The 16876-nt window shown below is 32.5% G+C and overlaps 1 protein-coding gene across 1 annotated transcript in view; it reads left to right on the top strand.

The window, feature by feature from the left end:
* The window catches only part of LOC129221212 (cystathionine gamma-lyase-like), a 58406-nt gene that overhangs the window by 17908 nt on the left and 23622 nt on the right, over positions 1–16876 (top strand). Inside the window, exons 5-8 of the mRNA XM_054855667.1 lie at positions 6096–6227; positions 12957–13014; positions 13894–13971; positions 16219–16371. Of these exons, the coding sequence (XP_054711642.1) occupies positions 6096–6227; positions 12957–13014; positions 13894–13971; positions 16219–16371 (421 nt within the window). The remainder of the gene's footprint in view (positions 1–6095; positions 6228–12956; positions 13015–13893; positions 13972–16218; positions 16372–16876) is intronic.

Below are 16876 nucleotides of genomic sequence, written 5' to 3' on the forward strand. Positions count from 1 at the left end.
GTAATACATATGTATGTATCAGTTTTACCAATTATTTCATATTTAGATTTTAAAAAAAAATTCTCATTCGCTTTTTTGCATTTTTTATTAAATACCCAGTTTTTGGGTATTTACCCAGGCCTTGGGTAAATACCCGGGTAAATACCCAAAAAATATTTACCTACCCGCTGAGTATTTACCCGATCCACATCACTATTCATATGTAAAAAGACTCATTTGAAAAAGGCAAAACTTTCTGCGTTAAAAAAGTTAAACATCTTCTAGAAATTTTTCTGTTGTGCATCTTGTTGCAGGGTTCTGTCCAGGATTTTTCACAAGGTTCGATTTTTTGTGAAAAATCAGTTTTTTTTTTGTAGAAAATCAATTTTGTGAAAAATCAAATTTTGCAAAAAAAAAAAAAAGTTTTTTTTTTTTGTAAAAATGAAATTTTTGAATTTTGAGATGGCGCAAACTGCATCATTGACACTTAAAGTTGAGTATTTTCCCTCTTTTCTGTTGAGAATATCATTCTTGAGTGTTTTTCGAGTATTAGGGTACGGGATTGCGGAATCATTCTCTGGGAGATGGGCATTCCTCAAGTATTAATATTTATTTACCATGGGCGCCCATATAGGGGGGCAAGGTAGAACTTCTTTGCTTTTAGTACTTTTTTCTTTTTAAAAATGTAAAAACATTTCTTCTCCAGTCATTAATGAATGAGTTATTAAAAATTTCAAATTTTAATGACTTTAATCTGTCCTGAAATCGGTTGCCATGGGGAAAATACCAGGCTAAACCATGGGGAAAATATCTGAGCCCCCTTCACAATTCTGCATATGAGTGCCTTTGTTATTTACCATTCTACATTATGTTAAATTATACTAGAAATGTTATATGTATAGTATTTTAAATAATTGTAACAGAATAAAAAATGAACCATTGATTCAGCATTTAAATTTTTGACTCGTAAAAAAAAAATGAAATTCCACTTTAATAAAGCTTAAATAAGCTTTGTTACAAATATAAAGAGCCTTATCATTTATTTGCATCCTAATAAAGCAAAGTTAGCTTGAAGAAAAGAATAAAATATGATTCTCATATCGAATGTAAAAAGATTGCACCCTTCAAAATGTAGGCATCTAAAGAAAAAAACGATAAATAAAAGAGTTTATTAAAAATTAATAATTCTTTTTAGCATCAAAAAATCAAACCCTTATAACTTTCTTCTAAAATAACAATTACACATCGCCCCCGCCAGACGCTAAATGGCGATAAACAGTTAAACCTCGCACCAGCCAGACGCTAAGTGGCCAGAAGTTTAAAGTTGGTAACCCTATCTGAAGCAATCACATTTTATCATCATCATTATCCTTTGCAGTTCTAAGTTCATTTCGCTCTATATTATTGTTTATTAAATCATGAGCAGGGAGAAAAGCAGGGTTGTTTGGTTTAAACCACGTTGGTTTAAACCAATTGGTTTTTTAAAAAAAAACCATGTGGTTTTTTTAAAAAAAGGTTTTTTAAAAAAAAAGCCAAAAAAAAATCCATTTTACAGGTTTACATTGATTTCCCCACACATATTGAAAAATGTAAAATTCCATTTATGCTAAATTGCAGAGATAAATATTAAAATTGCAAAGTTGCTTCTTCAAAATGTATTTATTACAAGCTTTAATCGAAAAAAAATATTAATATATTTTTTATTTCATATATGTGCCATAAAGCAGATTTCAGTCAACTTCCATCATTAATTTGCATGATTAGTTAAGATTTACTAAGGATTGAATCTTTTATTGTGGATGCAATCCATTATATTGATCACTCCTGTTGCAGGGGTGTGACATTTTTGACCATTTATTTGCACTTTCCTGGAATTTAAACTTTGAGTTGTAAGGTAATCAACAGTCTAACTTAATTGTTTGCACCTAAAAATTAAGATTTGTTCTGCAGGTGAACACAAATAATATTTTTTGAATCTAATTTTTAAAAAAAGTTTATACTTCATATTATGATACATAATAGTTCCTTATATTATAATGCAGGAAGATTAAAAGACAAATTTTTAAATTCCCAGAACAAAATGCAAATGTATGTGTAAAAATTGATTGAGAAATATATAAATCTTCACTTATAAACTACACTCTCCATTGGTGTTTTTTTTTTTTTTTTTTTTGGATTCTGTGTGCTCAAAAGATTTTGATTGGCTATACACCTATGCTGCTTTATGACTATTGGGTGCAGATAATTCTTAGTTTTTTTCCCCCCTTTTGTTCATTGGAATTGGGATTTTTTGTATTTGCTTTGCCTTAGCTAACCTATGCAGTTTACAAAAGTTACTTACTCATCTTGTTTTAAAAAGAATGTCTAATTCTGGTAGAAAAAAAGACCTAATCTGGCTTTCATTTGATGAAATCAAAAATGAAGCCAGTATTTCGTATCATAAAGGGTCTATATATACATGCATACTAATATGTTAATCATGTCAAACATTTCAATCAATATTTCCCTGCAGAAAGCTATTTTAATTATTTAATTTAGTTAGAAGATTTTGTTCTAATCTCTTTAATTAATCAAGAAATTAGGTATAATGTGACTATTGAATAACTGTTAATTACATGGAACCTTAATTACCTTCCGAAAATTGTTTTTCTCGCAAATAGTATTTAAACCAAAAAAAAAAAAAAAAGGTTTAAACCAAAAAAACCTGGTTTAAACCAAAAAAAAGCTTTTTTTTTTGGAAAAAAAACCGGTTTTTTTACCAACCCTGGAGAAAAGTGCTTATGACTGACTGAAGGTTGATGCTTTTTTCCCGAGAAGTTTACAACAACAGAGAGAAGTTTACAACAACACGACTGCATAAAACAAACAAGCAAAATTATAAACCAAACTGACTTTCAGATTTTAATCTTTTCAAAGAAACCAACAACAAGCATTATATTTATTTGGCCTTAGTAGTTATTTATCCTTTTCAGGAGCATCACAAAAGTGCCAATTTTTTTCTTTTGCAAAATTAGCAGATTTTGTATAAGTTGATCTCTCTTATTTAACTTTAAAATATAATAATATTTTATAATGTAAAAAAGGTTCCAAACATTAGTGTTTTATGCACAGAAATATGCTACGTTATTTTGATTTGAAATTTGCTCTTCCAATAAACAATTTGTTTATCAAAATTTTGTGAAGGGTCCATTTTGGTTGGTCGGGATTTTGTGAAAGGTCCATTTTGGTTGATCGGATTTTTGTGAAGGGTCCGTTAAGGGACTCAAATTTCCTCTGACCAGACCCCTGTGTTGTCATATTTTTTTTTAAAAACATTCATTGGAATAAAATCCCTTACAGCAGCATATAGCACTCACAATGAACTGGGAAAGAGGCTCGATGAGATCCAAACTTTTAACACTGATTTTAGCTTCTATGCTAGGAAATCTGGGCAGCAAAATTAAATTTTCTTGCCAGATATGATGAACAAACTTCAGTTGCAGATTTTCCTTTCCTACCTATTTAGTGAAGTATTTCTTTCCGTAACTAGTTAAAAATTAAATCCATAAAGTGCAAACAAATAACTGCTTTATATCAAAAAATGAATAAAAGAAAAGTAGCGAAACTTCTGTATTCGGCTTCTTGCACTAACTTGTAAGAAATATCTAGAAATTTTGTAGCAGTCTAAAAAGTAACGAGAAAATAAAAATGATAAAGTAAAAATTATTAGATCTGAAAAATGGTTTCTATTAATAGCCAAATATAGTAAACCAACAGTGATTTTGGTTCTGGATGAGATTTCTTACAACAAAGAGCTCTTTCATGCTGAAGATGTGAGGATAAAATATCAGCCTTGTTTTTGTCTTTCTGCTTCTCTGTATCCATAAACTAACTTTCAATGGCATTTCTTTGGTAGGACTTGCAATTAAGGAAAAACCTAGTGCTCTGTGCTATAGTAACTTGCAATGGAGTACATCAGTTACATATTGGCTTAGCTAAAATCCCAGTGGCAGAAACGCCGCAACACGGCGACATAATCGCCAACTACAAAACCCTATCACCGACAGTTCTGTCCGCGCTAAAAAAATAAAAGTTGTCAGCAAAAAAAAAAAAAAAGGTTGTCTGCAGAGAAAAAAAAAAGCTGTCTGCAACTGTAGGACATTCATTTGCATGAACTGCTGCCTCAGTGAGAGAATGATCGCACATGTGATCAATGATCATTGTGATCGTGATCAGCGTTCGCCTGCCCGCTGTTGCATGTATAACCCGATCTTTTTAAAATTGTTTACTTAAAAAGCAAATATGAAATCAAAATAACGCATGTTACTGTGTACAAAAAAAAAAAAAAAAAAAAATCAGCACATTTCTGTGATGCAAGCGATAACATAGTGAATAATTTAGCTTGTTTGTTTTGTCAAATCGTTAGCAGTAGTGTTGTTATAATGTTCCCTGAAAATGCAAAGTAAAGACTTTTTCTTCCCGCTAATGACTTTAAAAAAAAAAAAAAAAAAGCATTTATCAGCGAATTGAAATGTGATCGCTTCAAATAGGGTTACCAGCTTTGAAATTATCGCCATTTAGTGTCTGGTGTTAAACCTTTTATTCATCCTTTTTTTTTCACAACTCCGAATTTTCGGTGAATATGTCAGTGATGTTAATAATATTCATCAGGCATGCCTGTTAAATAGTTATTCTAAAATTATTTTACTTTAATAAACTTTTTATTTACAGTTTTTATACTTTTAATGCTTTCATTTTAAAAAATGCAATCTGATTGCATCCGATATGAGAATTGAACTTTTACTCTTTTTTTTTTCAAGCTAACTTCGCTTTATATGGAGGCAAATAAATGAAAAGTCTTAAAACCATCATTTCAAGATTTTAAAATGAAATTCTGTTTTTGTTTGAGTCAAACATTTAAATACTGAATAGATGGATTAATTTTAGTTTTTGCTGCAACTTTGTCGATAAATATAAATGATATGTTTATCATACCCCTCTAAAATGTAATTCGAAAAAAGAAAAAAATTTCTTTTATGAGCCGTTTTTACACTTTTGGAGCCGTCATTTTGCGAATTGCAATCTCTTTGCATCCGCTTTGAGAATCGGATTTTTCGAATTTTTTATGTTTAATACGCTTTGTTAAGAGGTAAACAAATAAATTCTCCTTTTATTTTTATTGAAATCATGAAATTTAGATGTTTTTAACGAAATTCTGAGATTTTTAAGAGTTTTAAGGAGTTAAATGCTCAACAATTGCTTGATTTTTTTTCAATTATTACACAGAAAAGATAATATAATAACGGAAAAAAGAAAAAAATTCGCACAAACACCCATTTTGAAATGTTATTTTACTCTGCCCCCCCCCCCCCCCCACGCAAAATTATTTGCTTTTTCACAAAATGAATAGATTTTGCACAAAAAAAGGACCATGTGAAAAAATCCTGGACAGGCCTCTGTTTAATAGATAACACATTTTTGCAAATGTCAGTTGCCCACCAAGGACAGGGGGACGGGGGTCATCAGATTGCCCCATTGAAACTTTTAGAAGGAGGTAATTTGAGAAAGATTTTGGGCTTAGTTTGGGGAGAGTGGAGCATTGTCTTTGGGTGTGGGGGGGGAGGCACTTCCTGCCTTATTTCAAAAATAATTATTTAAAAAAGGACTCGTTTCTTTTCTTAATTGAAACCATGCTCGAAATTTTGCAGACAGATTATGAAGTTCTAAAAGCTTGTCGCAGACAGCTACAAAACTTTCTGCTACAGGGGCTAAAATAGAGAAAGGGGAGCTCATCCTGAAAATTGGAAAAAATCTGTGAGGGGGGGGGGAATAGTCTTCCATATTTTAAAATATATTAAAGCAATTATGACGGACTCACCAAAATCAAAGCCTCATGAAAATAAGTGCTTTTATAAAATGTATAAAAAAGTAATGTAGACTTCTTAAGTTGGAAACAAAATAACATTTTATAAAATTGAGATTTAGGGAAAATTATGGTGTGCAGCAAGTTTCATTTGCTAGAGTCATCATGAACACTCAGTTTAATTATTTCTAAATTGTTCAGCATATTCTTATGTTTGAACTTCTTAAATTTTCATTGTTCATTCTGTTTTTTTTTTTTTTTTTTTTTTTACTAGATGGTATGGATTGAAACTCCTACAAACCCTACCATGAAGCTTGTCGACATTGAAGGTGTTTCAAAATTATTGAAAAAATATCCAAGTATAATATCAGTTGTGGATAATACTTTCATGTCATCATACTTCCAAGTAAGTGCATCATTATTTATAACATCGAACAAAATCTTTTTATATTGAGATATGCTTTTTAAAAAAAATATAGTTAACATTTTTTAACATCTGTGTTAGTCTTAAAAGAAGATATTCTCCTATTGCTTGCAGTTTATTATCTACTCGTTTGTACTAGAAGTTGCACCATTTTGCAAGTACGGCATTACCTTGTTTATCTGAATCTCTGGATGATCTGTATCAAAACTGTAGAGTCAAAACTTGAAAAAAAAAAAAAAAACAATATTAACATGAATAATGGTAGAATAGCAAGAACATAACTAAACTCCGTTCATGGACAACATGGACTGAAGATAAACAACAAGGTTTCCAGAAAGTTTGTCTGTATGCCACTTTTGGGGATTTTCTCTTGAATAAAAAGTAACCAATAGGATTCTCATTTGCCATTTGCTCGGCACCAATTCGTTCTTGTGCAAGCCAAGCAAGTGATTAAGGTTGCCAAATGGCAAAATTCTTTTTTTTTTACATCTAGTCTAACTATATTTCCCCTGAATGAAGTATATAAGTACGCCAAACATTCGCTTTTAGATATTGTACAATAATTTATGCTAATCTAACAAACGTACCAGGTAGCATCAACTCATCGGATTTTGCTCGGCCAATCATCGACTCCTCCTAAACTCATCGTGTAATGCACGCTGATATCGTTGTGATCAGAATCCGAGAACGGTTTTCGATGAGCTGTTTTTATCGGAAAACTATATCCTTACGATCAAATTTCCCGATGAAAATTTGCCGAGCTGCATTTCATGGGAAAAAGAGATTGTAACGATGAAATTTTCCGATGAAAATTTGCCTAGCTACATTTCATCGGAAAAAGAGATCGTAACGATCAAATTTTCCGATGAAAGTTTCCCTAGCTACATTTCATTGGAAAAAGAGATCGTTACGATCAAATTTTCCTATGGAAATTTGCCGAGCGAAATTTCATCCGAAAAAGTGATCGTAACGATCAAATTTTCCTATAGAAATTTGCTGAGCTACCTTTCATCGGAAAAAGAGATCTTAATGATCAAATTTTGCGATGAAAATTTGCCGAGCTACATTTCATCGGAAAAAGAGATCGTAACGATCAAATTTTCCGATGAAAATTTGCCGAGTTACATTTTATCTTAAAAAAAGTAGGTCGTTTAAATTTTCCGATAAAAGTTTTCCCAACCTAAAATTTTTGGAAATCTCCCAACTGTTAAAATAGGATAAGTTTTATTATTCGAATATCCGACTATTGGTCAAACGTAAGGCTGTACGGATGAACATTCAGGGTTGAGAATCGGAGGAAAAATGACTGAGACTTTGACTCCTAATCCGACTCCTGGATTTTGGAAGGGTTTACTCCAATTTGCTGCAAAATCAATTCGACTCCCAAAATTACCGACTCCGACTCGGTTTGCGAGCAAAATGATCGACTCCGACTCTTCACTAGCTGGTGCCACAAGTATATTCACTGAATAAAATTCTCACTTTCCGTTCGGAAATCTGTCATGGCCTTGCCCCCCGATAGATGGCGCCACAAATGATTTTCCATTTAATACATTATTTTCCTCCTTGGAGAGAGCATTGCTTGTCTAGTGGTTAGCATATGAATATCGTATTCCAGAGGTCTAGGGTTCGATTCCCGGCTAAAGCGACTTAGATTGAGCATGATTGAATCACGTTCATCAAAAGTTGTTAAATTAGAAATTAACTAAACAAGTTATTAAAAGAAATTAAAGTATATTAAATAATTCCCAAATGACGTCATCCGAAAATACCCCTTCTGAAAGTTTTAAAGTTAAAGATGGCGGAAGTGTCACGTGATCATCCAAGATGGTGGAACCATCTTCCCACTGTTAATTTTTTTTCCTCCTGCTTGTCCCTATATCGCGGTTGTTATTACTTCTCATCGTATTTTCATCCTAAATTCATCGCCTCGGAACATCACTGCTCGTATATTGGTCCAAATCTCATCGTATTTTCATCCAAAATTCATCGCCTCGGAACAGCACTGCTCGTATATTGCTCCAAATCTCATCGTATTTTCATCCAAAATTCATCGCCTCGGAAAAACACTGCTCGTATATTGCTCCAAATCTCATCGGTATAGGGAGCAAAATTCATCGGATACCGATGATCGGATTCTACTATTGCCGATGAGACATATTGGAGCAATTTCCGATGAAAACTCATCGGAATCCGATCATCGGCCGATCATCGACCGATCAAAGTTTGATCGGATTTCGATGAACGGCCGATGAGTTGATGCTACTCGGGATCATAGCATACCTGGAGCATCAGACTGACACCGCTCTATCTTAACTATTGATGATAAAGAGTTTCTGTACTTCATTCAAACACCTTGTGCGTTTAAAATAGATGACAGTGGACCAGCTCTTTGTTAAGACATGATGTAAAAAGTTATTTTTATATTTTTTAATGTCTTGTAAATAGTTCTATGTAACTTTGTTACAAAACAATGTCTTTTTTTGTAATAAATGATTTTTTTCTTGTTATTTAAAGATCCATTTTGCATATTACCCAAATTATTCGGACTTCCAATCTTCCGGTCAGAGCCAGCCTTAAGCCGATTAAAGCAAAAGTGTCCAATTGGGCCCCACGCTGGCAGGGGCCCCAAGCCAAAAGAAAAAAAATCTTTTTTTTTTCAAAGAGAATAAGTGTATGAGAATAAAAAGTTCAAAATTAATGTTTAACTCTTGTTTAATTTGGGAGTGTGGAGTTAATTTTTGTCCAATTATAATGAGGTTGGGGAGGTTTTTGAACTTCTTTAAGCTGACTAAATTTTCTAAAAACTTCAGGATTTAAAGTTAGCAAACTATATTTCCAAAACTACTACCTAACCTGACAGCATTGCAATGTTGTGTTTGAGATCTGCATAGGCTTCACAATGGTGCCCCTATTCGTTTGCCCCAACTGTACGTAATGGGCCTCAAACAAGAAATTTTATCGATTAGTACAATGAGAAGTAATGTAAGGCCCCCCCCCCCCCCCCCCCATCCCAAGACCTTAGTATCGCATGGGCAAAACGGGAATTGACCGAGGTACCCAAATTTTAGTGTGGCCCCAAAGCTGTCTTTTAAATCTATTTCAGTTATTTATTACTAATTACTTATAAATTATTTTATTTATTTATTTTGGTATAAAAAATGCTAAGACTCAACGATGAATTTTTGTGCAACACACAATTCACAATATACTGAATTTAATCTTGAATGCCACGGGCCCCAAGTATCACCAGTACTCTTATTATTCTGCAATTCTGAAAGATCTCTCTCTCCCCTCCCCTCCATTACAGCATGATTGATGCTTAAAACATCCTGAAAATAATTCCATACAAAACGAATTGTGAAGAGCTACTTGTGAAAATTGAGTAAACAATTATGTGTCCTATTCAACACATAGTCAGAACCAAAACCATAAAATGGTCGCATGCGGGTGCGGGTTTAAAACTTTGATTCAATTTTGAACCTCTACCTTCTTTTTTTCTTTTTTAGAAAAATAAAAAGGGGGTCGTATTTGGGATTATTATTTTCACATTGTCTTATCTACAGTAACTGGTTGTCTTTGATAAGGTACCGCATGTTGCTCTACTTAGCAAATTAGCTGATATAGGAATAGGAGGGAAAACTTTCATTTGGGTAAAAAACTGGCTGACCGGAAGGAAATAAAGGGTAGTTGTAAGGGGAAATTATTCTAATTGGAGTGAGGTTTTAAGCGGTGTTCCTCAAACATCACTGTTAGGGCCTGTTTTGTTCATTGTTTTTATGAACGATATTCACAAAAATATTTCTGGGAACATCAATTGTTTTGCTGATGATGTCAAAGTTATGGGGACTGTAGACAATGAAGAACAAGCAAAACAGCTGCAAGAGGATCTAGATCATATTACGGAGTGGGCTGATAAATGGGATATGGCTGTTAATGTTGGGAAATGTCAAGTGCTACATTTAGGGCATGGAAATAAGTGTACAAGTTATTATTTACAAGGTTCAGTCATTAGTCGGGCAGACAAAGTTACTGATCTGGGGGTCTTAATAAGTCAGGATTTAAAGTTTAGCCAACAGTGCAGCATTGCTAGTAACAAGGCCAATAAGATGCTTGGGTTTATCAATAGATCTATTTCAAACAAATCTAAAGAAGTTCTTCTGCCCTTATATAGAAGTTTGATAAGACCTCATGTGGAGTATGCTGTTCAGTTTTGGTCTCCTTATCTTAAGAAAGACATTAATGTATTGGAAAGGGTTCAAAGGCGGGCTACAAGGCTAATAAATGGACTTTCCCACTTAGATTATGATTCCAGGCTTAGAAGGCTAAAAACGTACAGTCTTGAGCAAAGAAGAGACCGAGGGGACATGATTCAGTTGCTTAAATTTGTTAAAATGAAAGATGTTACGGGGCTGATGTTTAGCACTGAAAACTGGACAAGGGGTCATTGTTTTAAGCTATTTAAATCTCAGGCTAACATGGAAGTTAGGAAAAATTATTATTTTAGCAGGGTAGTGGAACCTTGGAACAGTTTACCGGAAGAGGTGGTAATGAGCAAGGGAGTAGAAAGTTTTAAGAGGACCATTGATCTTCACTATGGATTGTAAATTGACTAGGACCAGTCTAGCTGGGCCCAGAGCCTGTTGCTGGTCGTCACTTTTGTATTTGTGTTTGTATAATTTCTAATTTTGAAGGTTATTTCATTGACTAAAAAATTTCTTACAACAAGAGACCTACACCAGTGTGGCAGTTAAATGTTCTCACTTTTGATTCTCTATACATTTAATGTCCTAACATGTAAGAACTGTGCTCATTTATTTGTTATATTTTCAGAATAAGAGGTACAATGTTTTCAATAGTGTATTATTGCTGTAAGACCAAATATTACGAAAGGAGTGACATTTTTGTGAGACCCCATTTAGCAAACAAGTTGAACGATCACAATAAATCAGTTTTTATAACTTCAAATTTTTAAGAGATGGGGCTTCAAAACATTCACCCTCCCCCCCCCCTCCAAGTCTAAACATATAGCCTAAAATTTGGTTTCTACTACTTCAGTGTCAAAAAATTGCTTGGGGCAGCCTCCAAAACTTTGATCTTTCATCTAACGTGATCGTTAGGAGCTCTCCAAACATTGCCTGAATTTCAGTCAAAAATTTTATAATTAAAAAAAAAATGCTAAGGGAGATTCCTTTTTAGGGAAATTCCTTTCTCTCTCCTAAAACCTCTAAAAATGGCCTAAAATCGCGCTATATAAATTCTAATTTCGATAACTTTCCAGGGGAGGGTCCCCGAACCTTTCGCTCCTTTCCCAAAAATCAACACAAATAGCTAAATTTTTAGATTTTAGAACATTTCGCAGTACAGTACCTTTTCCCTCCTAAAGATAGACAAAAATTGACGTCAGTTTAGAAAACATTTCTAGGGGGGATCACCCACTCTTTCCTCTATCGTAATCAAAAAGCCTAAATTGCGTTTTTAACACTTCAATATTGACTAAAATTTGACTTCATATGTTTTAGATAGAGGTTGGAAATGCTGTTGATGAACCAAGCAACTTCAATGGCAAACTGTTGCTTTGACAACCTGTTTGTTCAAATAACCCCTTTCCTCATTGCCTATGATATCAAAGTTGGGTGTTTTTTGCTGCAATGTCTGAATTTCTTTAAGGAAATCTTTCATTGAAATATAGTGTATCAAAACTTTGCTATTGTAAATTTTTTCAGCCCAACAGCAATGCGTGTTCCAAAAGCTGGCTAAGTCCTTGGTTCTAAAATATTGATTGTTTGATAGTATTCGGTGCATTCTCATATACAAAACTATAATCTATCATCATAATCATTTTAAATCTTCACTAAATTTGTGTAATAGTTTAGGTAATTTGATTTTATATGATTTAATGAATAATTTGAGTAAAACATTCCTTAAAATTATTTGTATCTCCAAGGTTATGGTGTACTTGATCAGAGTTAAATGTTTGTTAATGCAAAGGAATAAAGATGTTCATTCCTTGAATGCTTCTAAAAAGTTAGCAATATGCAGTAAAATACTGAAAAATTTTGTTTCAGAAAAATAAAATTTACTTCTTATATCTTTAAGCACTTGAATCACATTAATTGCTGTAATGTTCAATTTTCTTTAGAAACTTTTTTGTTACCAGCTTAAATTTTCAATGACTTCTATTTTTCATGTATTTGTTGCATAATGCATTTTGAAATTTTGGATGACTGTATGACGCGTTACCTAGAAAAGAGAAATGTTGTTTCAATATTTTGTTACTATGCATTATTATTTACTATGCAAATTTTGCTTTAAGTGATAAAACTTAAGTTATGACAAATTTTCTAGTAAATGAAAACTTTTGCAACTAAACATGGACAAATGAACTTTATAAAATTAACTTGTCTGGCTGTTATTTTCTGCATTTTTTATAATCATGTCAAAAGTTAAAGCATAAATAATGCTTGCTATTATTCAAAATTTATGAATTAAATTTAATTTTTCCACTTAGACATTCATAAATAAATATTTGATAAATGTTTGAATAATGATCAAGTGGATTGCACAATCAATCAAATGCAAAGCGAAGCCATTGTATGTTATGTAAATGTCACTGGCTAAGTTTTTTATTTCTGCAATTAAATATTAACTTTTTAAATATTAAATACATGAGAAAAATTTGGTGATATACATTTTAAATTATCTGTTTAGAAACCCCTGACTCTTGGTGCTGACATTGCTATGCATTCATTGACAAAATACATGAATGGTAAGTAAAAAACATTGCATATTTTAGACTTTGTTATAATTGTTATTTATGGAAGGAATGTTATAAATATTTTGTCTGATTTTTTTAACTTCAATGTGTCACTATGAAATCACACTGCTGGATATACGATTTCCCTAGCCCGTACAAATCTTGAAATGCCTCCCTTTGCTCATCTTTTTTCATGTATTTACAACCGATTTTGTCACTGAAAAAAAAGTGTACTTATAGAATGAATTTGCTGCACCCAGAAATTGCAACCCAATCAAGGACCTCGGCTTGCTCCCTCTAGATCCGGCACTGTTTTAAACAATGTAGTGAAACAGCTGTATTAGAATTACAGTCAAACCTGTGGATCTTGAATTTCACGAGACAGAAAAGTTTGAGATACAGAGATTTTTATATAAGCATGTCCGGATCTATAAATTTTGGGCCTCCCTGCAACAGAATCTGTAGGGTCTGTAGTCTTAGTGCTATTTTTTTTTTTTTCAATTTTTTTCTTCAAAATGTTTTTTGAGGGGGGGACTTAAGGACATGACCCCCCTCCTTCCACACATTTTTTTTTTCATTTCACCGCTACACTTTTTGTAGAAATGAAAGACCATAGAAAGGAAAAACTACACTGAAAAAGATTGGAAAAAAAAATGAAAATTTGAAAGTCATCTGATCTTGAATTTGAAGAATGTGTATATGTATTTTTATCTAGGATAACCTTTATCACACCTTTTCAAGGTAGTTGCAAGTTTCAAAAGTGAAATGAAAGACTTAAATAATTTTTCTTGCTCTTTTTTCTTTTAAAGCTGAATGTTTAAAACTAATTTGTTTCATAGCGTTTATTTATGAATCTACAATTGGTAAAATATTTCATTAAATGTTATGTAGGTCACTCAGATGTTGTCATGGGTGCAATTGCCACAAACAACAAAGAAATTTATGAAAAATTGAAATATATACAGAACTGTAAGTATATAACAATTTTAATTTAAAATATCATTGTTATTGGAGATAATTACTATTTTGAAGCTTTATAAATTCAGTTTTTGTTTTCTGCTGGAACATTTAATTTGGACATTTAGTAAAATTTTAATCTTATCATTTATTTTTAATCATATAAAATGGTCCTTACATTACTAGCTAATGCTTCCTAAACCCTGAGAATATTACTTTGTGATTTATTTAGGTTCAATTTCTGTGTGACCCTGAATTGTTTCACCTACTCATTAAAGGTCAAGCCTCAGCAATATTGCTGATTTTTGCCACTGTTATCAAAAAACTTAGTAGACATCAATGTCACTGAGCTTTTAAGTGCAAAAGGGGGGGGGGAGTAATTTTGAAACTCTAGTTTAACACTAAAAAAATTTAAATACCGTGAATGAGAACTAATTTGGCCCTGGGTTCCTTCTTGCACCCAAACTGAGAAAAAAATACAGCATTCTGTGCTTGCCTTCAGGTATAGGTTTTTAATTTAATTTTAACTTTCCCCTCGAAGAAGCATCAAACTTGCAGTGATGATCAAGCAGTTTGATAATTCTGCACAGGAAGCATTACTAGTGGGTTTTATCACTTTGTACTAACACAGGTGATAAGCACCTCTTAGAACTGTATCTATATGTAAAAGTTTACTTCTTCTAAGAGTTTATTAAGCACTTATTTATAAACATTATTTGATACTTTTTGTAGTTGTATAGTTCTATTGCTCATTTCCCTTAAGTTTTTCATTTAAAAGTTTCACAATGACAACACATCTCCTAACCTAAAAACTACAACCTACTTTGGCCCAACATAAAAATTTGAAAAAAAAAAAAAAACTGTCAGGAATTGGAAGAGAAAGCTATAAGTAAAACTCTGAGCAGTAAAAACTGGTAAGTCTTATCAATAATAAATTGAGTAATTACAGCCTCATTTCATCAGACTAGTGACATGGTTTTCACTATGGTAGATGAAGTGGAAGTAGTAGTAGATGCAGAAGGATTCAACCCAATTGTATCTATTTCATACAAATTTTGGAAAATTTGTTTAAAGTTTAAGGAATTTTGTTGCTGTAGAATGGAATGAGCTTCGGTTTCCCCAGAGCAACTCTTTTAGTATGAGAGAAAGAAGGGTCTGTTGTTAAGTGTACGGACCGCAGTAGCCCGTATTCACAGTATTTTTTATTTCAGAGTTCTTGATGGATATTATAAAATACTCTTGTATAGGTGATTTACCTAGTAATAGTAAATCAAATTTGCTACTTTTTCCTATTATAATTTTACTATATGCAAAGAAAAGTCGAAATTTGCTTGAAGACATTGTATTCTGTAATTAATGTAATTATTTTGACCAAGAAAGTTTTGAGCATTAGCTGAAATAAGGATTTAAAACTTTAGGGGCTATCCGCAAATGATGTCATGCTTTGAGAGATGAGAAGGGGGGGGGGTCAGGAAATTTTGACCAGGAGGAAGGAGGGGGTAGCAAAAACTGACATCACACATCTTTTAATAAGAATACGTTTATGGAAAATAGTGTGACTTGTGAGAAAGGGGGTAAGGTGAAGGGATAGGCAGCCCCTAATCAGATTACTAGTTTCATCAAATATTAATTAATAGAACTTTGCGCAGAAGGCGGTCTTTAAGAAATTTGGAGAATGAAAAGGGGCTGAAAATGCACTTTCATCAGTTTTAAAGTTTTAGTCTATCACTTTTTCAACTGGTTAATTTGAAAGACTCCAAAACGAGTGAGTTTCAAAGTACCTTAATGCTTGATTGCTCATCTTCATGTACTTGTAGAATGAATGAAAAACAAATCAGTCAAATTTCTCCAGTAGAATGGCAGCAGAAATTTTCAGTGGTGTGTCCAAGTATTGCATTTGGGGATATACCCCTCAGAAACTCAGAAAATTTCCTTTTTTTGAGCATAGAAAAGAAGTAAAACTAAGCGTTTCACCATCTGCAACTTATTTCCGACTCTTGTTCGCCAAGTATCTTAATTTACAGGATATATTTTGGCTAAAAGCACATATTGTAGGTATATAGGGCACATTCAAGATAATTTCTGTCTTGAATGCACAATTTGCATCTATGACTTCAACAAGTCTTTACAACAAAATGTATTGTTTTCACCTTACTTTTTATATGCTGGTTGTTTTGTTTAACCTTTTGTTCATTTTTCTTATAAATTTTGTTATTGTGTTTGTATAAATGTATAAACATAAATATGATTTAAATTAAGCGTTAGGAGCTGTCCCTTCTCCTTTTGATTGCTTTTTGGTAAACAGAGGCTTGAAAACACTTCATTTGCGAATGGAAAGACATATGGAAAATGGAATGAAAGTAGCAGAATTTTTAGAAGGACATCCTGCCGTCGAAAAAGTTATTTTCCCAGGTAAATTGGCTCCATCGGTTTGCCTTATGAAATATTTGGACTTCACCGTTTTATGTTTGTATTTTTGATGAATCTGTTAGATTAAACACTTATTTGGTTATTTTTTTCCCTATATTTTCAAACATCAAATTTTATTCAACTATTTTTGTACAGTGTTAAAATGATCAAAAAACTAATGAAATGTAAGTAAGAAAATTCCCACACACAGTAAATAAAAACTATGAGTGTGTCAATAACTAATAGCCCAATATGAGTTGAAAAAGTTCAGTAATTAACCTCAAAAGGGCAGTTAATCTTTTAATCACTTTTAACTGCATTGTATTGGCAAAAACATATAAAATATTATCGTCATTCTTTTAAATCAAATCTTTATTTTTTTTTTAATTTTTAATTTTTTTTTTTTTTTTTTTTTTTTGCCACTCTGTTGATTTTATTTTAAAAAGAATGATTTATTAAGAATCCATTGCAATTACTAAACAGTGTTGATTACTTGCTTCACAGCGTA

Source organism: Uloborus diversus, chromosome 4 (genome assembly GCF_026930045.1).
Source record: "Uloborus diversus isolate 005 chromosome 4, Udiv.v.3.1, whole genome shotgun sequence".
Taxonomy (NCBI): domain Eukaryota; kingdom Metazoa; phylum Arthropoda; class Arachnida; order Araneae; family Uloboridae; genus Uloborus; species Uloborus diversus.